This window comes from Panthera uncia, chromosome B1 (genome assembly GCF_023721935.1).
Source record: "Panthera uncia isolate 11264 chromosome B1, Puncia_PCG_1.0, whole genome shotgun sequence".
Lineage (NCBI taxonomy): Eukaryota > Metazoa > Chordata > Mammalia > Carnivora > Felidae > Panthera > Panthera uncia.
The window spans coordinates 102,944,703-102,969,842 of NC_064811.1; the positions used below are offsets into that span (position 1 = coordinate 102,944,703).

Below are 25,140 nucleotides of genomic sequence, written 5' to 3' on the forward strand. Positions count from 1 at the left end.
TTGCCTTTCCATAGGAGAATTAATCACAATTACCGCATTAAAAAAATTTTTTTTAATGTTTTATTTATTTTTGAGACAGAGAGAGACAGCATGAGCAGGGGAGGGTCAGAGAGAGAGAGACACACACACAGAATCCGAAGCAGGCTCCAGGCTCTGAGCCATCAGCCCAGAGCCCGACGCAGGGCTCGAACTCACAAACTGTGAGATCATGACCTGAGCTGAAGTTGGACAATTAACCGACTGAGCCACCCAGGCGCCCCAGTAGCAGCATTTTTTTTTTAATGTATACAAGTGTTTGTGCTTGTTGTGTCTACCTACTAAAATGTACTAATGGAGTTATTAAATTACAATCAAATCTCATAAAATCAAATGGTCTCGTTTAACCTCTACCTTCACAATAAATATTATTTTCAGACACAGGAGGTTTATATTTAGATACGTGGTTATGGCCTACATCTTGGTCAGGGTGATGGTCAAATAGATATGTTCGGTTTGTAAAAAATTATAGGACCGTGCCTTAAGATTTGCATATTTTCCTGTATAAGTTATCATTCAGTGTAAGTTTACAAACAAAATGGGAGGAATGTACATCAATTCTTTTGGGACCTATCGTTAGATCACATTTCAACAAGTAGACCAAAAATAAGTAAAAGCTGTAAGTAAAACTTCTTCTAAACATTACAAATATATTCTTCTATGAATGCGTTTCTTGTTATCTAAATTTTGTCAGTATGGGTAATGATCATGTACGTTTAAGACTAGTAATCTAGGGGCACCTGGGTGTCTCCGTCAGTTAAGTGTCTGACTCTTGGTTTCAGCTCAGGTCATGATCCCAACAGTTCCTGGGTTCAAGCCCTGTGTAGGACTCTGCACTGACAGTGAGGAGCCTGCTTGGGATTCTCTCTCCCTCTCTCTCTGCCCCTCCTTTTGTGCTCTTTCTCTCTCTCTCAAATATAAATTAACATTAAAAAGGAAACACTTAAAAAGAAGGAGTATATCTAAATATGCAGTAAGTTTCAAATGACTCCATTGTAATACTGGATAATTTTAATTTTACTATACTAGCAAGATGGGTAAGCAGAGGCCCTATCCTGAAACAGGATTAAAAAAAAATTTTTTTTTAATGTTTTTATTTACTTTTGAGACAGAGAGAGACAGAGCATGAGCAGGGGAGAGGCAGAGAGAGAGGGAGACACAGAATCTGAAGCAGGCTCCAGACTCTGAGCTGTCAGCACAGAGCCCAGCACGAGGCTCGAACTCACAGATTGAGACCATGACCTGAGCCGAAGTTGGACGCCTAACCGACTGAGCCACCCAGGCGCCCCTATCCTGAAATAAGATTTAGTGCATATATTTGCTTGATAATTGAAAATTTCCCCCAAATCCAGGAATCTAAGCCTTCAGAGTGTATATCACTATTAGTTGGAATCCTTCCAACTACTAGGGCAAAGGAATGGAAACCTTAGTCATTGCGAAGTTCTCACAGTGTATGTCTTTGGACCACCAGCTAGAAAACTCCATAAAAGTTTTAGTCAACCAGTCTGTTTTAAAATGCTTCTACTTTCATCACCCATTTGTGTTTAATTAAGCATTGTTATTAAAAAGTTTGAGTTGGATTCTTATTAATACAACACATTTAGAAAGAATGTATGGTAATTACTGCAGAACTCTGTAATTATCATAAAATTGACAGATAATACCTAGCTGGCCTTTTCAGAAACCTCTCTTTCGAATAATATACTGTATGTATTTTGTAAAAATTTTTACACACGCTCATACATGTACAGGATGTTGTGTTCTGGTGGAAAAAGCAGAACATGAAGCGATTCAGCTTTACCGAGTGAAGAATACACAGAAATTTATTTAGAAAACGAATGACCACACTTGCAATAAACTCCAAAATATCAAATGTGAGATGGCCATACTGTTCTGATGATCACGGAGCACGCACGCACACAACTGATCAGGATACGCAACCTCAGAGTCATGAAGCCAGACATGGGGAGGTACAGCAGTTACACGGTGATCAGTCGGGGGTGGGGCGGCGGGGGAAGAACACCAGGTCCTTACAGAAACTTTTCAGAGACATAAAGTCTAGATCTTTTTGGTTTTCTACCTTCCTCTGTGAAGTTTTTACATCTTAGTTTTTTTCTTTTCTTTTTTTCTTTTTTGGTAGAATGTTCCCAAATTCATTTTCTCCGTACTCCGTATTTATTTAAAATAAGCTAACAACTTAAAACTAATAGTTGTTTCTACTGTAAACATGTCATGCACGTTCTGGTGGTTCAAGGGTAAAATTAAAACAAGATATCCTCTAGAGAGCAAATATATTTATTATGCACTTTCATATACATAGGGATTTTTGCTTAATATAATACAAGGAATAAAATAAAACTTTTACAATGTGAAATTCAATGTACATTTTAGGCTATTTACATACCCCAAACCAAGGAAACAATAAAAAGAAACTATTTGTCTGCAACTACATTTGCTGAGAAGTGTAAATGGAGCAACATGAAGCAAAACGAACATTCGCATAGCCAAACAATAATGAGAAAACTACTCCTGTTTCTAAGTAGTGACTTGTTTTTGGTAAGGACTCCAGTAGGGGTGGGGAGTGAGGAAGGAGGACAAAAGATACTGGCATCACCTTGCAGTATGCGGAGTGCCAGTCAGTTTTCCTTCCAAAACCTTTCCTACACACATTCAGATTTTAATTTTTCATTACTGTTGTTTTAATCGCTTCCCTTATTATCAACTCATGACTTTTAGGGAATGGGCACAGGCGGAATGTTAAAAAGTTATAAGCACACGGCATCATATGTGTGTAGTGACGTCAGGTGATTTACAAAATTGAAGCATTTTGATGTTTAAAATAGCTCTTTAGGCATTTTAAGTTGGGGGGACTAGTTTTTACTCTTCTTAATGAAGCAAAAGCTGTTGTTTTCAGTCATGCTGTTAAATCCCCAAAGAAACAAGTAGGCAAAGCAGGGTATCTCCAGCACTCTTAATCATCCTTATCCTAACTAAAAACCTCTTCTGTCCTATTCCAAAACGCAATGAATATAAAAACACCCAGAGGACTACTTACTTTTGAAAATCATATTTTTCCAACAGGTTCTCTTCCTACCAACTGTTTCAAGTGTACATAATATGGATACGAAAACATTTAGCTCTTTGAAAAACATAAATCCCTTATGTAATGAGTCATATCTTTGCCCTTTGGCCACAAGGTGCATTTTTGTAAAAAACAATAAAATTAAATAAATACAATTCCAATAATTCAAGGTTAATAGAAAAACTGGCAGCTTTCAGGGTTCTCTTTCTAAAGAAAAATACACCTAATAAGAAATTAGAGCTTCATCCTCTACAGTAATGTAAATGTACTGTATTTGAGATATGAGTAACATTGGTTCTAATAATAGTATGTATTCATATTTATCAATAGAATCATTAACACTTTTAAGGCTACTTTGCAAGAGTCCTATTAAGTGTATTTAATAAATGTCCCATAGGGACAAAAATTCAATACTTGAAACATTCACATTCGAGTTATCAATATTGCCATGTCACCTTAATATCGATTGACCTTATCTCCTATTCCTGATTATGACTGATGACACAAACAGAATGTGTTTTGATGACTTTAAAAAATAAAAACAAAAGCCTCACACGAAGATTCAAGTGAGACACTTATCACAACTAATCACACGTTTCTATTCCTGTGAACAATGTATCCCATGTACCCTTCATGTATGAAGAGGACAGTACTGACCTCTGTTATTAACTAAGACATTTTCTAAAGATTGTTTTTCCGGTAGTGGCAATGTTGTGCTGAATCTCCAAATTCTCTTTCCTCATTTCTCTTTCTTATCAATAGCACATGGGAAACAGAATTTCTGGGCTTTCTAAAATTCACAAGGCTTATTCAAAGATCAGACTCAGAACCATGGCTTCTTAACAATAAATCCCAGCCTTTCCGGACATACACACGGCCCATCTAAGCCAGCTCCACTGGTTTAGAGTCCATCAAGAAGGCCAGGCCGTGGGTCCGATGGTCATCTGAGCCAGTCAACTTTGTGTTCCTTGTCACAGACTTCACCTTTAACCCTGCCATCCAGTTATCCTGTGAGCAATTGTCCAAAGAAGAAAACAGGAAAGAGTATGTGGACAGAAAAGTGCAAATCCATCACTATCGTTTACCAAATACCAGTAAAAAAAATACACACGTGCTATGACTGACAGGTTAATGGCGTCATCTGTGAAGGATGGCACATATTACACATTCATCAAAAATATTTATCCAATTAACCACTAAAATGGATTCCACTGATTTTTGAGTTGGGGCTATTTGGGTCATGCAGTGATTTATAAGATAGAAAGGACTGAGAGAAAAGCCAGCATTAAAATTGACACTGGTAAATTATATTGTACTTCACTGGACAGTTGAGGTAAGTGTAGTCGATGAATTGTTCAGGGATCAAAAATCTACCCTCAGACAGGTGCATCTCCCTCTACGTACACACGCCCTGAGGCATGGCTTTGTCCCTGAGAATTTTTATGCCTCAGAAATGATAGTCTGTCTTCTTGGAGGTGGAATGACAAGCGAGTGGAAGGTGAAATTGCATCCCAGTGAATGAAACAGAACTTTGTTCTGCCTATAGTGTGTTTTTTCCTCTATCTCTCTCCCTTTCATCCTTTCCTCTTTTTTTCTTTTTTTCATCTTTAGCCAGAGATCAGGAGGATTCTACTGGGAAATCCATATTTAAACTACTTAGAGCAGCTCCCTAAAATACTAGGATTATTTTCAAAAAATCTGTCAAGAAACCATTTTTCACTTCAGTGTGGCATTAAATAGAAACACATTTTCAACCAATGCCGAAGGTGTACTGAACATAAAATAGTTGCATGATTTATTTTATTGAGCAACATTTTTAAAGATACAAGAAACAAGCCATACACTACAACGATGCAAATGTGAAACAATATGCTTAAGTTTCATTTGCCACAAAAAGAAAAAAATAAAATAAATACAAAGGACACTGCCTTTTTGTATATATTTGATCATGGCACATGCACATTTATCAAATCTTAACTTAAAATACTTTACGCAAATTTTTTTTTCAGCTTTTATCAGGGAACTGCAGTATACATCTGCATTTTTTTCAAAAAAGTGCTTATTCTTATGTAGTGAATACAAAGCACACAAAATGAAATTTTTTAAGCACAGAGGGTTACACTGAGAAGGCAGCCTTACTATTTAGGCACATGACAGTAATTAAGGTAACTGTACTGCAGATATCACATTCTTCACTTTTTTTTTTTCAGCAAATCAACAGGCATTTTATGTTTTCATCCAGTAGCTGAAGAACCACTCCAATCACAATGTCTTCTGTTTCACAGAATAGGAAACTAATGCAAAAGTTAAAAAAAAAATTAATGTCTACATTATACTTATTATATAACTACATATAGTTTTAAGACCCTATATAATTATATATATTTATGTATTTACTATATAAAACATAAAGTGGACACATCTATTAGAGATTCATTATTTAACTTACAATCACTTTTAAAGAATCCACAAAATGTTTACCTTCATTAATGTGTTTTACTGTGTAATATATACGTATACTTTGCCTTTACAAAAGATAGCACAAGAGTTAGAGGGTTGTACCATCACTAAGTATTTTTAAAATAAGTCACATTGGAGAATGAACTAACTACTTTATACAAATTATTTCGGAATGAGATTTGACCAGTCATCCATCGATTCAGATTGAAAGGTGTTTACTATTAGAAAGCACAGGAAATTTACAATTTATAATGTTTCACCTAAAATACCCCTAAAATATATCTCCAAAGACAAAAAAAAAGCAAGAAAGCAAGAAAGAAAGCAAGAAAGAAGGAAAAACAAACCAGAAAGACAAGGGATATTTCAGTTTGCTAAAGAGTACATTTTTTTTTAAAGAATGAAAAATGATTAAGCAAAGTGGGATAAATATACTTGTAGTATAAAATAGCAAAGATTCCTAATGAAACCATTGGATTTATCTCTAATGAGAGAGATGTGCTTCTGAAAAAGTATCTATTATATAAAATTATATATATATTTTCTCACTAAATTCCCCTATGTAATTAGTGAAGTGTCCATTGTGGTGGAAAGAAAAAAAAATGTTTGTATTTAAATCTAATTTTATTTTGAGGTTTAAACATGTAATTCTTATGTGTAAATATAGTGGGCTCTAAATACCCTCTTGTGCATACATCCAACTTAACATCTTTCCTCACCTCTTCTTGGTGTGTGCAAATTTTATTTGGAAGATTCTTAAGAGATCTGCCATAGTAAAAATTACTTTTAGCTGATTAAATCTTTGACTTCTTCCAGGGTGAAAAAGGAAGGAAATTAACACTGACTACCTATCTACTAAGCACTACATATACTATCTTATTCAAACCAAAAAGTGAGTATTACAGAAATGGTCCTCTCCTCTCCCTCTATTGCCACCAAAGAATTTCTAAGAAGGGAAATGACTATGTAAGAAGAAATTCTTACTGAGATTCATAAGTAGTATATTCATTCATCCATTCACCTACTCAATACATTTTTACTGAAAAACTAATATAGGTCCAAACAGTATTCCAAGTACATGGAATATAGCAGAGAACAAACAGATAAAAACCCCTACCTTCACAGAACTTATATTTTAGTTGGGAAGAGACAAATAATAAACATAATAATAAATATATAACGTATGTGAAATAATAAATTCTTTGGATAACAAAAAAAACAGGAAAGGCAAAAAGAGAATGCTGGTGGTGTGGGGCAATTCAAATTCACAAGGGCACTAAGGGAAGGTGCTGCTGAGAGGATATCATCTGAACTGATTAGGCGAGGGAACTGGCCACATGACTATTAGGGAAAAGAGTATCCTCAGTAGAGGGAACCATACTTTTGATATTTTATTCTTTATGTTGATGAAATGTTACCTTTTATAATGGTGTTTCCTTTTTATAGTTGAAGCTAGGGTCAGAACCCTCGATCTGAAGCTTCAGGGCTTGTTTAAGGCTTAATTCCGTCTCTGAGGAAGGATATCCCTCTAACACTTCCTGATGCCCTCTGTCTTGTATTGTCCGTGGGACTGAAACCCTACCAAGAAAGACCTGGTTGCTCTGAAGATGATAATTGGGATTTGTCATTATTCCATTTCTCTTCTTCTGCTCCCCACTTTGTTGATGAATAAGAAATTGCTGTTGAGATCGACCAATTTCTTGCTGAGTTGAAGGTACCATAATTTTGCACTGAGATTCTGCTGGCGTCTGTTTAGGGGGTGCACTAGTACCAGATTTGGCTGTAGGTCCTCTTTTATCAAACTGAGTCATTTCATACTCTAAAACCTTTGGCTGTGAAGAATTATTTTGTTTAGCCTTTTTTCCAGCTGCCCCCGATTTGCTGGAATTTTCTGACTTCCCCCCTTTATTTGTTTTAGTTGACTTCAAACTGGGTTTTACTTGACTCCACTCAAATTCACTACTCGGTGAATTATGGCTCTGTCCCAGGGACTGTGTTGTGGAAGATGGGGAAACGATGGACTGTCGACTTCTACTGCGCGGCAATGAATGCTGCTGAATTTGTTCTGTAAATGACAGGTTATGAAAGCTATCAATTGGCACTGTTTGGGCTGTTGCTGTAGATGAAGTAGTTCTCAAAGATGAGTTTTTTGAGCTTTTCAGGGAATTATTTGACAATGACGACTTCTGACGATCGACTGTAGAATCTGGAGATTCCGAAGGAGAACTGAATGCATGAGCTGGCCCATTAGGTAAACCACGCAGTGAAGGCTGCACATCCCCTCCACCAGTACTGCCAGAACTATTTGATTTAATTGTTAATGACTGCATTTTTGAAGACGCCGATTGTAGAGGTTTTTGCTCCATTGTATGAACAGGAGACGGGGAACAGCCATTCAAAGTAGATGCACCATATTTTTCTAATAATTTAATTATTTGAGAATGTCCATTTTTGGCTGCAACCCGCATAGCAGTGCGTCCAAATTGATCGGCATGGTTTGGATCAGCACCGTGCTCTAACAAAACCTGCACAACATCAATGTGCCCTTCTTGGGCTGCAATACAGAGGGCAGTCGCACCTTGGTTGCACGTATGGTCAACTATGGCGCCATGCTCAATCAGAAGCTGAACCACTTTTACGTGGCCCTGCCAAGCTGCAGACTGCAAGGCAGACCGCTTTTCATTGTCTGCAGCGTTGATGTCAGCATGGTAGGTTATCAGAACCTGCACCATTTCCAAATGGCCTTGCCAGCAGGAAACATGAAGTGCTGTCCTTCCTTCAGCATCGCTTGCTTCTACATTTGCACCGTTTTCTAAAAAATACTCAGCCATTGTAAGCTGGTTTTCTAAGGCCAAAATATAAAGCGTAGGCCTACCATCAGCATCTTTGTAGTTAACGTCAGCTCCGTGGCTAAAAAGTAATTCAACAATGTCCCTATGCCCTTCTAACGCAGCAACACGCAGCGCATTTCTTCCATCATAACCTCTCTGATCAACGTTGGATTTATTTTCCAATAAGATTTGAACACAATCATAATGACCCTCTTGCGAAGCTAATATGAAAGGTATCCGTCCATCGTTATCGATCTCATTTGTTCTAGCACCTTGTTCAATAAGTGCTTCACATATTAATCTGTGACCTTCAAAAGCTGCCATATGCAAAGGTGTCCATCCAGCATCATCTCTGTGATTTTCATCTAACCCTCTATCCAGTAGGGTACGTACTACCTCCACATTTCCTTGGGCTGAAGCTATGCTGAGGACTGTCCTGCCCTCGCTGTCAATGCTGTCCACTGCTGCACCCCAAAACAAAAGTGTGTTTACAACTGACGCATGGCCCATAGAAGCTGCTGCTAGGAGGGGTGTGCGACCGTTGTTATCTGTATGGTCGACATCTGCTCCCCCTTCTAGAAGCAAGTCAACCACATCGACATGTCCTTCATAAGCAGCTACCAGCAACGGAGTCATGCCATCTTTATCACAATGATCTACTTCAGCACCTCGGTCAATTAAAAGACTGACAACCGATGCATGTCCTTTACTTGCAGGCACACAAAGTGCAGCTACAGAGAGAGCGGTCCTGCCGTCGACATCCTCATGATTCACTTCTGCTCCGTGGTCCAGCAGGTGTTCCACAATTTCTCTATGTCCCATGTAGGCTGCTGCTATCAATGCAGTTCGACCTTCATTATCAGCTTTGTTGACTTCAGCACCATGTTGTAGCAAATTCAGTACAATATCCTCGTGACCTCCCCACGCTGCTGCTCTCAAGGCTGTTCGGCTATCAGCATCTGCACAATCCACTTTTACGCCAGCATAAAGTAGTGCAGAAACTACCTCCGTATGGCCACCCCAAGCAGCAGATCTTAATGCTGTCCAACCATCTTGATCAGTATGATTAATGTTTGCTCCACACCCAATCAAACAATTAACCACCTTGGTATGTCCTTGCCTAGCAGCTAGGGTAAGTGGTGTATGTCCATGAGCATCTTCTATCTCTAAATCTGCTCCCCTGGAGACAAGTAAATTCACGACATCAAGATTGCCACTGTATGCAGCATTAGCCAATAATGTTCTCCCATTTGAATCACATTGATTTACTGAAGCTCCATTATCTAATAATGTCCGAATGGAATCCTCTCTTTCTAAGGCTTGTCGGACTATGCATGATGTGCGGTCATCTTCACTGTTGACGTGCGCACCAGCTTTAACCAACAGCTGTAGCACTTCTTGTTCCTTGGGTATTAAAGTAGACAGAGAATCTCTGACAGGTGTACCATTCCATATCATCCAGAGAGCTAACTCAGCTGTCTCTAACTGCAAGTTTGAATTAATTAAATGCAATGCAAATTCTTGTGCTTCCAATGGTGTTAAATTCTTGGCTTGACAGGTATAACTCATAGCCAACATTCTGTGTCCTTCTGCTGCATTACATAAATACTTCTGAGTGCAGTGTTTCACATCCAGAAGCCACTCTGCAAAACTATAGTGAAACAGTATTTTAGTATTTCCTAGTCCATCAACAAGAAGTTTGGAGAGGACATCTAACTTACGTTGAAAGTCCTCCAAGGTTAATGACATATTTTTAGTCCAGACTGCATGATACAATTCCGTTATGGTCAAAGGCCGGCAGGCTGCAAGAATCACATTCAAAATGGGCTGGACTTTTGCAAACTGTTTTCTTACAAAAAGTCTCTGACACAGCCAGAGATACAGACCATTAAGAGTTCCTGGGATGTCACGAATCTCTCTCAACATAATAAAATTTTCTACAACTCCGTCTAGAACTCGTTCTAGATAAAGAAAGCATCCACTGCTTTTAATGTGAAGTTGATTTAACATCTCTGCAGTTTCTTTAGTGAGATGTTGTCGCAAAGCTTCTTCTTGATCTAAACGATGAAGGATGTACTGCTGAACATCCTTAACGATGTATGCCTTCCGAAGGTCATCTAAACTTATTTTTCGAAAACCTACAGAGAGAAAAAAGTCGGTGTCATCAGTTGAAAATGATCACAGAAGTTGCCATATATTCAAAGAGGATGTCTTCAATACATAATAAACTAATAAGCAAATAAATACATAACAAATCAATTAATACCAATAAATTAACACCTATGAGTATACAAATCAGTTCTCTTTTCCCTCTGTAAACACATTAAAGGTAGATAAATTATTTCATTTTTCTGTTTACGAATGCAACTGTTTCTTATTCTTTTAGTGGCTCAGAGCTCTGCTCAACTTTAGTGATAAGGGGTACTAAACTCAGCATTAGGACAGTCTTACATGCGTATCCATAAAAGCACCTTGGTGAGATTTTTCTGAAGTCCCAAATGACCAGGAAAAAAAGTTGCCAGAGAAAACCAACAATACTTGTTTGTTTTTATAAGCTGATTTTTTCACATGAAAAATGTATATATTTCCATCCACATACCTGAATATACACTAGCTTTACTTATGGGACTGAATATTTACATCCAATTAGAGTATCATCTGTCACTGCCTTTAAATTACCACTGTAAATGTACTTTCATAAAGAATACATATAAAATGCTTATGATTTGGAAAATAAAGCTCTTTCACCCACCTCTAAATGCTTCGTAATATGAATTTAGATAGAATAAATTTTTTTTAAATGCTTATTGATTTTTGAGAGAGACATGCACACATGGAGGCAGGACAGAGAGAGGGACAGAGAGAGTCCCAAGCACGCTTTGTGCTGTCAATGCAGAGCCCGATGCAGGGCTTGAATCCATGAATCATGAGACCATGCCCTGAGCAGAAATCAAGAGTCTGACACTTAAGTGACTGAGCCATCCAGGTGCTCCTGGATAGAATAAATTATAAAGTTCATCATTCATGATAGTTATCTGTTCATTGAAACAGAACTAAGAATATCTGTTAATCAGTAATCTGAATATCCTGAGTTAAAGTTACTGAAAATAATTACTTTTTTTAAAATTGCAACTTCTAATCCCTATACATGTAATTCCCTTAGTATGAGTATGCACAATTTAATACATTGGTATCACAACACTTTTAGCCATTTTTTTTATAAGAAAAGGCTGAAAAATGCTCAAAATTTTTAGGGGAATAAAAACATGATTTACTGAAATGTTGGACCATGTGTCTGTTGAACCACTTTTGTATTCTTACTGAAAATATCTCTTAGGGATGGAACTTCTCAGTGCTGGTGACAGAATGACAGTGATAGGATGTGTGCCAATATTATAAACTGATGTTCACTGCAATTATTTATTATCCTGAAGAATCTGTGAGAACAGGAACTAGTTCTGTTAAATCCTCAGATATGAGTAGATGAAACTTACTTAGAGCCAGTAAAACTCTTAATGTTCTTTCCCTGTAGTGATATACTCGCAAATTCAATTCTGAATACATACATTTCAATTCAAAACCCATATATTTCAACTTAAAACATTAGCAAAAAGCAGAAAGAAATGTATAGGACATATACAAGGAAAACTGAAAAAAGATCTAAGAAAAAAAGTTGAATAAAGAAAAAATATGCTATGTTCATGGATGGAAAGAAAGTGTGTATTTCAAACTTCTTCTAAATTAAAAGTTTTAACCACACTTAATAATTCTTTGGTTTATATCATTAATAGTTCCAATTTTTAAAAGTATGCTATTAAAGTCAATCTAGAGGAATAAAGGTAAAAATATGATTTAGAATAATAATATTGGTGACAAAGAGGGCTGGGAAATAACTGAACAACAACAACAAAAAAAAATAGAAATACTAAATCGATGTGGCATTTGCACCAAATGCCAACAGATAGTTTAGAAGACATGACACACGGTTTAGAAACAGATTATTAACACACAGAAAGTACACACAAGGCATTAATTACACTTACCAGTAAACATTTTAGTAACAGCCTTACTCTGTTTTCGGGCAGAACACAGAAGCAATAGCCATGGTGGAAAGAACTCATGGTGACCAGCTAAGAGCTCCGCAACAGTTCCAGATAAGCTGGTAGATGTTTGTTCACCTTCGGTAATGTTACACCCTTCATCCACAGAGTCAACAAGTAGATACAGGCTTTGTTGGGGAGGCTTCATTCCCAAAAGAGGGAGTAGAACACACCTGTAAAATACATCTGTATGAGCATTCTCAATATTACTGGCTACAATGTTATTAAGATTTATCATTCAGATATTAGTAATATAGATTATAAATGTTTTAAGAAGAAATAAATTTAGGTTTTAGAATAAAAATATTGTGTAAGTTTCAGTTCCTTACTTTAAGAATACTAGTCCCAAATAGTTCACATTTTCAGTAACAAAATTTTCCACAATAAAGGGTGTGCATGAGTGTGTGTGTATATGTGTGTATTAGTAAGTCAGCATAATTAAGGGGAAGGATAGTAGGAACTTTAGGAAACTAGATTTCAATACTCCTTTCCTGATTTTTTAAGTCACCAATAAAAAGCTTGAGTTGCTTATAACCAAGTTAAAATGTGTTGCAAAGGAAAAAGAAAACAACTTTGGGGATCACTTTAATAAAAAGAAAATACCAAGGGTCCTACAGAATTTAGAAATGTTTTATCATCATTTCTCTTACAAAATGACTGCAGGCTATACTAGCTTGTCACATATAAATTTTATTTTAAAAGATCGTTTAAAGATAAATTACTATAACCTAGGTCCCATTTGATATATGTTCAAATTTCAATGTAAAGAGCAAATTTCTAGGTTTAATTCCACAGAACAATGCATTTCCTACTCAAAATTTACATAGCAATTGAATATAACTTTTTCATAACTGAAACAATGCTCATTCATTTTCTTCATATGTTTACTTGAGCATGTCATGTGGTGAATAAGGCACTGAAAAATACAATAGTGAAAAGGACATGATCCATATAGTTATTAATACCAAAAATTTACAGATAATCCTTTCTACAACTCTCTTCTTAAACTTTCAATCCCATAGCAACCACGATCGTTTTTATCACCTCGTCCTACCAACATTTCTTTATAAATGTCTCTCAAACCCACCTCAGTCTGTAACATCATTTCTCTCACCTGGACTGCCACAATCACTTGTATGCTCTGTATGTTACATGTTTCCAACCACTTCCCCAGAGTTCCTGCTGCAGCCAAAGAACCTTTTTAGAATATTACTCCAGCCACACTAGCCTTCTTTCAATAACTTTTATTAGATACAATTACACAAGGACCTTTTCATTAGCAGTTTTCTCTGCCAGAAATGAGCTTTTCTCTCTTCATGTAATTAACTCCTCCTTAATCTTTAATTGTAAGCTTGAGAGTCACTTTCCAAAGGTTGAATCCCTATAGTAAGCTTTCATTGTATTAAATATTTCTCTTTCGTAGCAGTGTCAAATTTGTAATGTTATACTTACTAATTTAATGCCATTAATTTTTATTTCTTCCTTTATACTGTGAGCATCAAGACACAAGGACTATGTCAGTTTTGCTCATGAGTGTACCCCAGGACTTAGCATAGTGCTGTGCCCATAGTAGATCCTAAATGAAGACTTGACATTGTTGTACTCTAGAATGGAAAACAAATAACTTCAATGCAGTATACTCAGTGCTATGATAAAAAGCAGTAAAATTACTAATGTGGTAGATAAGAAATGACCAACTCAAGACGGGTAGAGAGGAAAGGCAGAGAATGTCAGAGAAATATTCAAATATTAGGTGCTCAAAATGAGTTAAGTTTTGAAGAAACAGTTATTCTCCAGGAACTGGGAAAATTTTACAATAAACTGTAATAAAAGGAAAGCAGAGCAATCTTGGCAGAAGGAATATACTAAATTTGGGAAAACAATTTATTGTACCTTATTGTACATATTTCCTCTATCATGAGAACAAAGAAGTTTGATGAAAAGCAAGTACTACAGTAATATATATACACTATAGTATATGATATACTAATGTACTATATGATCACTATCACTTGATAAATAACACACAATGCTGTGGGAGTACACAGAACCTACTTTTGATAGGGATGGGAGTTGGGGGGAGGGAAGCCAAATAAACAAGCTTAGCCAACAGAAAGAGCTAGGGTAAAGACAACACATAGGACAAAAAAAAAAATCTAGTTTAGGCAACAGCACATTTATCTTGAAGAAAAGAAAGACTTGTGAACAAAGTCTGGAAGAGAAGAGTTAGGAAAATGAGTAAATACTGTGTTTTATAAACGTTATTATGAAATTTGGGCTATGACCTAAGGGTAACTAAGGAGTCAACTGAAATATTTTAGACAGGAAATTGATACATTTATATCTCTGTTTAGAAAGATAACTGGCTACATTTGAAGGAAAGCCTGAAGCAGGTAAGTAGAAGAAAAGAGTGAGATCGGAGGCCACTGCTTATAAAAAACGGTGGGGCAAGGGGAGAAGCAGGGGGACCACTTCTAACTTTAATTCAGTGTTTTACATGCTTTAAGTACTTTACATACCAATTAACTCATTTTATTCTCACATAAACTTAAGATGAGTACTATTATAATACCAATTTCCAGATAAGGAAATCAAGGCACATGAAGATAAGTCATTTATCCAGTTAAAGAAAGGAATTCAAGTCCAAGCTGTGACTCCAGAACTTAGGTAAGGATGGACCCTTCATCCTGGTTTGCCTAGGACTTTCCAAGTTTTAAGCACAGAGTCCTAGAAACTAGCTGTCCTTCATCCCCACTCCCCACCCCCAGTCCTGGGCAAACCAAGGCAGTCAGTCACATTAGTCTACACTCTTATCTATTAGGGTCTACTGATTATACTTACAGCAAATATTATAACAGAGTTGAGGGAAATCTGGTGGGTGAAATTGATGATTTTATTGCTTTTGCTTACTCTGGGTTGTTTTTCTTTGCTTAGTTTCTTAGAAACTAAAATAATTGCTTCACACTTTTCTTCTTTTTTTAGTTTTTGTTTAATGTTTATTTTTGACAGAGAGAGCGCGCGCAAATGGGGAGGGGCAGAAAGAGAGGGGAAGACACAGAATCCTAAGCAGGCTCCAGGCTCTGAGCTATCAGCACAGAGCCCAATGCAGGACTCAATCAAACTCACAAACCATGAAATCATGACCTGAGCCAAAGTCCAATGCTTAACTGACTGAGCCACCCAGGTGCCCCTCACACTTTCCTTCTAATGATAATCCCTTAATGTTATGAATTCCCTACTATTTCCAATACCATTTAGTTCAAAATAATTTCCCTTTGATTCCTTCTTTAAATTATAGGTTATTTAGAAGTGGGTTGTACAGCTTTCAAATATCTGGGGATTTCTTAGGTTTTTTTATGTTATTGTGTTATCATTATTCAATTCAACTGTGATGAGATAACATACTCTGTATAACTTACGTACCCTTCAATTTATTAAGATTTGTTTTGTGGCCCAGAATATATCTATCTTACTAAATGGTTTATGGGCACTTGAAAAGAATGTGTACTGTCTGCTATTGTTGGGTAGACTGTTCTACCAATGTCAGTTAGGTCAATTTGGTGATAGTGTTTTTCAACTGTTCTATGTACTCGCTGATCTGCTGTTTATTTGCTCTATCATTATTGAAAGGGGAGTGTTAAAATATCAGAACATAAATGTGGCTTGTCTATGTGCTCTTGCAATTCTATCAGTTTTTGATATTTTGAAGCTTTGTTATTATAGGAATAAACAATTATTATGATTGTTATATCCTTGAGAAATTGACCCCTATGTCATTACGAAAGATCCTCTTTTATCCTGGTAATATTCTTTTCTTCAGAATTCACATCACCTGACATTAATGTAGCTATACAAGTCTTTCCTTTTGATCAGGGTTAGCATGGTATGTATTTTCTCATTCTTTTTCATTTAACTATGTGTCTCTTTATATACAAGGTATATTTGTTGTGGCCAACATATAGTTAGATCTCATATTTTTATCAGACAAACTCATTTAATTAGGGTATTTACCATTTACATTTAATGTGATTATTGATATAGTTCAGTTTAAACCTACCTTGTTCTTATACATATCATTTTGCAATGTGTTAAGCTGCAATGTTTTGCAATGTGTATATCCGTAAGATATATTACTAGGATTACAGTTGCTAGGTTAAGGGCATATCTGTGTATACTTTGGTAGTAACTGGCAAAATACTCTCCTTAAAAATTATATAAATATACATTCCCAACAGCTGTGTAAGAATGCCTATTTACTTCTTCCACAGATACATAAAAATGGCACCACTATAGTTTTAATTTACATTTGTTTCTCATGAGCCAATCACATTTACATATGCCTAGGAGTCATATTTCTTTTTTTCTTTAAAATGTGTCTTTATATCCTTTTACCCACTTTACAAAAGATTATCAATTTTTCTCTTCTTGGTACTCTTTAGTATAGAGAAAATACATTGTTTTTAATTTTTCCACCATTTGTTATTTTTATTTTTGACTTTTTAAGGTTTTTTTGGCATGCAGTTTCTTTTTTTTAATTTTTATGTACATCAAAATTAATTTTTTTTCTCTTATGACTTTTGAGTTTTATGTCACATTTTTGAGGGGCCTTCCCAACTCTCAGCTTAAAAAACATTTCCTCATGTTTTCTTCAAAAGCTTTGAACGTTTAATTTTATTATTTATTTACTTATTTATTTATTTTAATGTTTATTTATTTCTGAGACAGAGAGAGACACAGCATGCGCAGGGGAGAGGCAGAGACAGAGGGAGACACAGAATCAGAAGCAGGTTTCAGGCTCCAGCTGCCAGCACAGAGCCCGACGTGGGGCTCGAATCTGCAAACCACGAGATCATGACCTGAGCCGAAGTTGGTCGCTCAACCAACTGAGCCTCCCAGGTGCCCCTAATTTTATTTTTTAAATCAAATTAATTTTGGCATAAAGATGTGAACTATGGTTCCTAAACATTTTTTTTTCCCCACATGGCTCCACAGTTATCCCAAAACTATTTATGAAATTATCTTTCTCCTAGTGATTGGAAATATCTCTTTTCACAGAGTAAGCTTTCATATATATTTTGGGTATGTTTCATCTCCTCCTGTTGTCTCACCATCTCTTCTCCAAGCACTTTTATTTCTGCTTCATGCAATTGTTTAACTCAGGCAATTGCTTATTAATTACATTTTCATTTAAGGCAATATATTTGGCCACAGATTTCTTTTTGTTCCAGGGCAACATTTTTCTGGTGAGTGTTTCCTGTGTTCCTTCCTCCTTTTGTTCTTGAGATACATTTTTATATATCTACGACAGCTCTTCAATAAGATTAAGTTCCCTCTGGATCAGCAATTGCAGGTTAGTGTATCCAAGGTCCAGGCTTGTAAGAATTCTCCTTATGACTCAGAGCTATAAGCATGAAAAATTTCTTTGAGCTTCTACTTCTCCCCAGCCAATTAAGATCAGAAGCTGTGGGGATATATATAAGGCAGGATTTCTCACCACAAACCCCTCCCGGACTACCCCCCAAATGTTTGACTCCTTCTTCCCTGCCTTCTTTGTTCTTTCTTTCTGCCTAATTGGGTCCAGGGGAACTTCCAGCATAAGTCTGTAACCTGTCTCCATGGTTCAAAAAAAGAGCCTTTATACTCTTGATGATATTCAGAGTACACACTTATTTTAAAGAATAAATGTTCTGCCAGTTTTGTCTGCATCTCAATTTGATATTAACTTCCACATTTTATTGGGGTTTGGTTTATAGTTCTCTCATTGTTTTACTTTCTTGTTTTTGTGCTATTTTCCATGCCTTACTCAGTCATACTATAAGTCAGAAGCCAAGCTATGGCTTTAAAAATGTTGAGATATTTTTTCTAGCCCTGACCTCACTCTAAACTCAAAAGTAAAAATCTCCCAAACTGTCTGCTATCTCTCTCTGTGTATGCCCCATAGGCGTCTCAAATTTAGTATGTTTAAAGACGTATCCTCTTTCAATTTACCCCCAAAATAAGTTCTTCCCCACCTGACTTCCCCATGTCATTTAATGTATCTCATCATCCCCTAGTTTCTTAGGCCAAAATCTTAGGATCCATTCCTGAATCCTCCCATTTGTTCCAGCCACGTGACTCTCCTTTCAGTTTTGTTTTGTTTTGTTTTGTTTTGAAGCCGATGTATTTGGTACTCCCTCCTACTAGAATTCCCCCAGGCAAAATTTCTTATCCTTTATGTTTCAACACAAAGTTTAATCCTGAAAGGCACCTTCCGAATCACCACGTCTTAAGAAGCCTTTATCATCATTTACTGCTGTTACTCTAAAGACTCCATCTGACTGTTTTCTTTGTAGCGTCAATCCCATTCTCAAATTAACTTATTGTATTATTTGTGTGACGTTGTAAGGCTAAAGTGAAGCTCTTCCAACTCCATACCTCCTCCCCTAGCACGTGGCTCTCTCCTCCTGCCACACTAGCTACTCTTCTTCACAGCTTCCCAACCTTTCAATTTTGAAATATATGTCAATATTTGTATCTTGGATCTTCTTCCATTCACTTTTTACGTAAGTTTATTAATGCCCTGAAACCAAATTTATATACACAGTCAGCACCTCTTTTCTTCATCCAGACTTGTGAGTCTAACTTCTTACTCCACTTCTCTGCTTAGTTGTCTAATCTTGAACATATTAAAACCTAAACTTCAGACCTCTAATCCTCATCTTGCTCCTACCTTAGTCTTCTTCTTTCCAGTAAAGAGCAATCCTATCCTTTCAGTTTCTCAGGCCAAAAATTTTAGAATCATCCTTTAATCCTTTTTTCCTTTTCATACTTCACATCCAATGTGCTACCAGATAAATCTTAAAAATAATCAACCACTTTACCCAAATCCAAGCACCATTGCCTCTTACCTCCATTACTGCACTGGCCAGGTACTGATTCCCTTGTTTCCACCTTCAACCCAATTCTCAAAAAGTAAACAGTGTGATCCTTTAAAATGTTAAACCAGATGATGTTACTACTGTTTGAAAGACCTGATGTCTTCCAATCTACTGAAAGTAAAAATAAATTGTGCTTATAATAGCCTCGAAGTGCATACATTGTATGAATCCTATTTCTCTACCTGTCTCCTACACATACTCCTTTGTTCACTCTGTTCTAGCCACACAGGCTCTCCAAAAAAAATCCTGTTTTTTTCTTGGATTATATTAAGCCAACTCTCACCTCAGGACTTTTCACTTAGTACTTCCTCAGTCTGGAAATTCTTGTCAGAAACTTCCTTCACAATATCTTAATCTCCCCTATATAAAATAAGAATTCTCCCACAACCTACCCAGTACATCACTACTCTCCTCCTTACTCTAGCTTGATCTTCCATACAGTATTTATTGCCAATAGATATGCTATATATTGTTAACATTTTATTTTCTACCAGCCACGTACTCCAACCCTCAAAATGTAAGCTCAATAAACACGTTTGACATTTCCATTTTTACTTACTAACATATACCAGTATGGCATCTGGTACATTCCTAGCATCAATATATAACTGATAAATGAATGAATGAATGAATGGACCAATGTAGAAGAACTCAGAAATACATATGTATGTATGTGTATCTCACAGTGGTATTATAGATTAATAGTGAAACACATGCCACTCAACAAATGCCAGTAGAACAACCAAGTAGAGAACGCGTTTTTAAACATTAAGACCCAAAAAAGATAAAACATAAAGGAAATAACTAAAAAATACTCACTCTTTACATTTCAAAACAAAATTTTCACAGACAAAATGACAAGTGCCAAAGGATCAAAGATGTTTAAAATAGTAAGATATCATTTCACATTCGCTTTCTAAAACACAAAGAACAATGACAATACAGCACCTGTTGGTGATCTACACACATCTATGAGGACAAACTGATACAATGTCAAAGCTTTAGTGCTATCTCACAGAGCTGAAGATGAATATACATACCCTATGATTCCAAATTTCACTTCTAACTATGCAATTTGGAGTTAGTTACCCTTTGCTACTTTTCTCCTAGTATATGTCCAAGAGAGTATCCAAGAATGTTCTTAGCAGCACTGTGGTTTTTTGTTTGTTTGCTTGTTTTAGAGAGTAGGGGAGGGGGGGAGGGGAGGGGCACAGGGGAAAAAGAGAGAATCTTAAGCAAGCTTCGAGCTCAGCACAGAGACTATCTTGGAACTCAACCCCACGACTCTGGGATCGTGATCTGAGCGGAAATCAAGAGTCAGACGCTCAACTGACTGAGCTACCCAGGAGCCCAGCAGTACTGTTTCATAAAAGTTAAAATGCTAAATACATCTTAAATGAGTATCAACATGACAACAACAAGTGAATTATACAGACTGGAATTATATATTATATAGTAGTGAAGATGAATCATATAGAACATGTAACAACATGAACAATGTAAAAAAAAAATGTTACACAGAAAACATTACAGAATACTGCTAGCAACACAACACCATTTATATAGAACAGTGGTTTTCAAAGTGTGGTGTGAGGGTCCCTAAGGGTACCCTATACCCTAGAGCATTTCAGAGCCAGAATAAAACTAAGATGTGATTTGCTTTTTCACTGTAGTTCTCTCTCAAGGACAGAGTGGAGTTTTCCAGAGGCTGCATTCAAAAGCAGAGATGATAATCCAATACATTAAGCCTAATATTAAAAAGATTTGAAAAAAAGGTAAAACAATGTTCTTCTTTTAACTTTGTGTATTGTTTTTGTTTTTTTTGACAATATTAATTCTGTCATTAAAATGTTACTTCTGTTCATATGTAATGAATTTATTATTAAATATTTATTAATACATTATTTTAAAATTTTATTAGTTCAAATTTCAATTTTTTTAAATGTTTATTTATATTTGAGAGAGAGAGAGAGAGAGGGAGAGAAAGACAGTGCGTGAGCAGAGGAGGGACAGAGAGAGCCAGAGACAAAATCTGAAGTAGGCTCCAGGCTGAGCTGTCAGCACAGAGCCCCAAAATGGGGTTTGAACTCAAGAGTTGTGAGATCATGACCTGAGCCGAAGTAGACGCTTAACCGAATGAGCCACTCAGCCTCCATAAGAGGGGTCATCTTATGGGTGTGAGTAGGTCAAAATTAGCAAGGGATACCAGGGAAGATTCAAATGTAGATTTTTTTTTTTAATGTTTAATTATTTATTTTGAGACAGAGAGGGAGTCTGTGCAGGATGAGGGGCAGATAGGGAGAGAGAATCTCAAGCAGGATCCAGTTCTGTCAGCGCTGAGCCCAACACGGGGCTCGATCTCACAAATTGTGAGATCATTACCTGAGCCGATATCAAGAGTTGTATGATTAACTGAACCACCCAATGTCCCCTAAGATTTTATTTTTAAGTAATCGCTACACCCAACGTAGAAATTGAACCTACAACCCTGAGATCAAGAGTGGCAGGCTCAACTGAGCCACCCAGGCACCCCTATTTTTTCTTTAAAACAAAATAGTAAATCTAGATTTAAAGTAAATATAGCAAAATAGGTAGGTAGATGCATATTTGTTTTCTTATTTTATTTATTTCCCTGTATAAATGATAAACTTCAGGGATAGGAACAATCATTTTCTCCACAAATTCTTTTTCTGCAACCACTTCTTGTACTTGGTGTCATTAATTTTTATGTTTCAATTCCTGTGAAGTCTATGGTGTGCGAGTTGTTTCTCTCGCTAAAGTAGCAATTAATAAACATCATAACTGAGATTTAAGCTACAAACATTTTTTCTCTTTTCTAATGAATATAAATTTTAAATGATAATCTCATAAAGATTTATAGGAATGAAACTATGAAACACAGAAGAAACTAGGGATTTATAGAAGATAGGCAAAACGTGACCTCATGATTCACATCATAGAATATAAATCGGATGCCGCTAAAAAGTTTTCCATTTTATAAAAATTAATTTTAGCATGCATTGTAAGAAACAACAAAATAAAAAAATACTAGTTCAAATGGATCTCTGTCATTAATAACTATATAATCTATATGTATAAATCACTCTGCAGAAAAACATGTACTATTTCAAACGGAATGTGGTTAGAGCAACACAAATTATAAATGTGACCAAATTTATGATGTTTTTTAATTAAAACATAGTTATTCCCTCAATTCAAGAAATAGTTACTGTCTTCTATAGTCTATGTTCTGGAGATATAAAGTGAAAAAGTCAGGTAGGTAGTCTGCTCGTTCCAGTAGGTAGGCAGAAAGTCAAAGTAAACACATGAAGCAAAATAACTTCAGATCATGCTAGACACTGAAAATTAAGAAATAAAGAAAACAAAGTGGGAGGATCGGATTTAAGAAACTGACTGGGTGGGGAGATGTCTCAAAGACTTGATGGAAAGGAAAGGCTCTCTGAGGAGGTAATATTAAGGCTGGCACCTAAGTGATACCAGACAAGTAGCCATATAAAAATCTGCTGGCTGGAATGTCACCTATTTCAAAACATGATAAGGGTAATGATGTGGATGCAGAACAATGAGCAAGGATGAAAGTGATACACGCTGAGGTCAAAGGGTTGGCAAAGACTGGACCATGTAAAGCTTAGATTTTATTCTTAAGGTAGTCAGAAGCCATTGGCAGGTTTTAAGCAGGTAACTAATATGACCTGATACTTTAACACTTTGTAAAGATAAGAGGGACAATAATAGCAACAGGAAGACCATTTTGGGAGGCGACTGCAGCAAGCTAGGCAAGAAAGAATAGGAGTAGCAGCAATGGGGATGCAGAGAAGTGAAGGTACTTTTATCATTGAAATAAAACAAAAGTAGCTAATGGATTGAGTGTAGTGAATGAGTGAAACTGAGGAATCAATGATGATTCCTAAATTTTTGAAGAAAATTACGGGTTTTGATATGAAATATTATTTCCTTAGTTTTTTTTATTGTTAGCAATTTTTACAACAGTGGCATATCATTGGTTCCACATCTCTCTCATCTTCTTGAGCCAAGAAGGCATGTCATTCTCATGGTGATGCTAGAAGCAAAGAGGATAAGCCCAACTACTCGTGCACATTTTAAGCCTCTGTTTGGATCCTGTCTACTGACATCCCACCAGCCAAAGCAAATGACATGGTTGACCCAAACAGAAAAAGGCAGAGAAGTATACTTCTCCTCTAGTAGAAGGACTTCCAATATCATATGGCAAAGACCAAGAATACACGGAGAGATGAAGAACAAAAACAAATAATTCAATCTACCACAGTTTCCATGTATTCAAATCATGAGTCATAACTGTAAAAGGTCAGTAGTTTCTGGAAAGCTCCAAATCATTCTTCTAGATAGCCACAAGTAACGTATAATTAGTTCTCTTAATTAATACTTATTTTTATTAAGCAATTACATGAGCATTTAAAATCCTATCTTTTTACCAATGATTATACTTAACTATACACATATACAGTAGAAAAAAATAACATTAGAATATTTCTGAGATTAGAATAACATGAAAGACAAATTGATTTAAAATTTAAGACAATTATATATAGTATGGTCAAAGATAACTAGAACAACTGTAGGGTAAACAGGCAACCAATCAGAATATATTTCAAAGATATATTTTTGGGGCGCCTGGGTGGCTCAGTCGGTTAAGCGTCCGACTTCGGCTCAGGTCATGATCTCATGATCCGTGAGTTCGAGCCCCGTGTCGGGCTCTGGGCTGATGGCTCAGAACCTGGAGCCTGCTTCTGATTCTGTGTCTCCCTCTCTCCCTGCCCCTCCCCATTCATGCTCTGTCTCTCTCTGTCTCAAAAATAAATAAAAAAGTTAAAAAAAAAAATTAAAAAAAAAAAAAGATATATTTTTTAAATTTTTTTAATGTTTATTTTTGAGAGAGAGACAGATAGACAGAGTGCAAGTAGGGAAGCGGTGGAGAGAGAGAAAGGGAGACAGAGAATCCAAAGCAGGCTCCAGGTTCCAGGCTCTGTGCTGTCAGCACAGAGCCCAATGCGAGGCTCGAACTCATGGACCGTGAGATCATGACCTGAGCTGAAGTCAGAAGCTTAACAGACTGAGCCACCCAGGCACCCAAAGATATTTTTATTTTTTTAATGTAAGCTCTATGCCCAACGTGGGGCTCGAACTCACAACCTCGAGATCAAGAGTTGCCTGCTCTACCAACTAAGCCAGCCAGGCACCCTTTAAGATATTTTTAATGGCAGAAAAGTATTTACTTATTTTACTTCATAAAATCAAACCACTTTACCATATAGAAACCATCTTATTTCATTAATTTAAAAAAAAAAAACAGCAAAAATGCTAAAAAAAAAAACGGAAAAAAAACCTGTAACATACATAACAAAAAAAATCTATATCCTTATTATATATATGAAGTTCTTACTAAATCCTAAGAAAAATAAGAATATTCTTACTTCTCATATCTCCTAAAGACTTTAACATTCCCTCATATGCTTAAAATGTTTCTTGAAACAATAAATGAACTTATGTGTTCTAATCAAGTTTTGGAAACACGAAACATACTTTAAAAGAACAAAATGAAATTATCCAGACCTTTCAATAGAGGTAGGCAGAGAAATCTGAGTTTGTTGTATAAGTTATCACAGTCCTCAGAAGAAGGACCTAAAGAAACCACTGTTTTACTATGGTAAAACTGG

General features: G+C 36.2%; 1 protein-coding gene across 2 annotated transcripts in view; it reads right to left on the reverse strand.

Moving 5' to 3' along the window:
• Positions 1 to 2,315: 2,315 nt before the first annotated feature.
• Positions 2,316 to 25,140, reverse strand: part of ANKRD50 (ankyrin repeat domain containing 50) — a 32,660-nt gene continuing 9,835 nt past the window's right edge. For both annotated transcript variants that reach the window (XM_049631147.1, XM_049631148.1), the window contains 3 exons: positions 12,450 to 12,679; positions 6,994 to 10,544; positions 2,316 to 5,412 (listed from right to left, as the gene is read on the reverse strand). In XM_049631147.1, the coding sequence (XP_049487104.1) occupies positions 6,997 to 10,544; positions 12,450 to 12,679 (3,778 nt within the window). In that variant the 3' untranslated portion in view covers positions 2,316 to 5,412; positions 6,994 to 6,996. The remainder of the gene's footprint in view (positions 5,413 to 6,993; positions 10,545 to 12,449; positions 12,680 to 25,140) is intronic.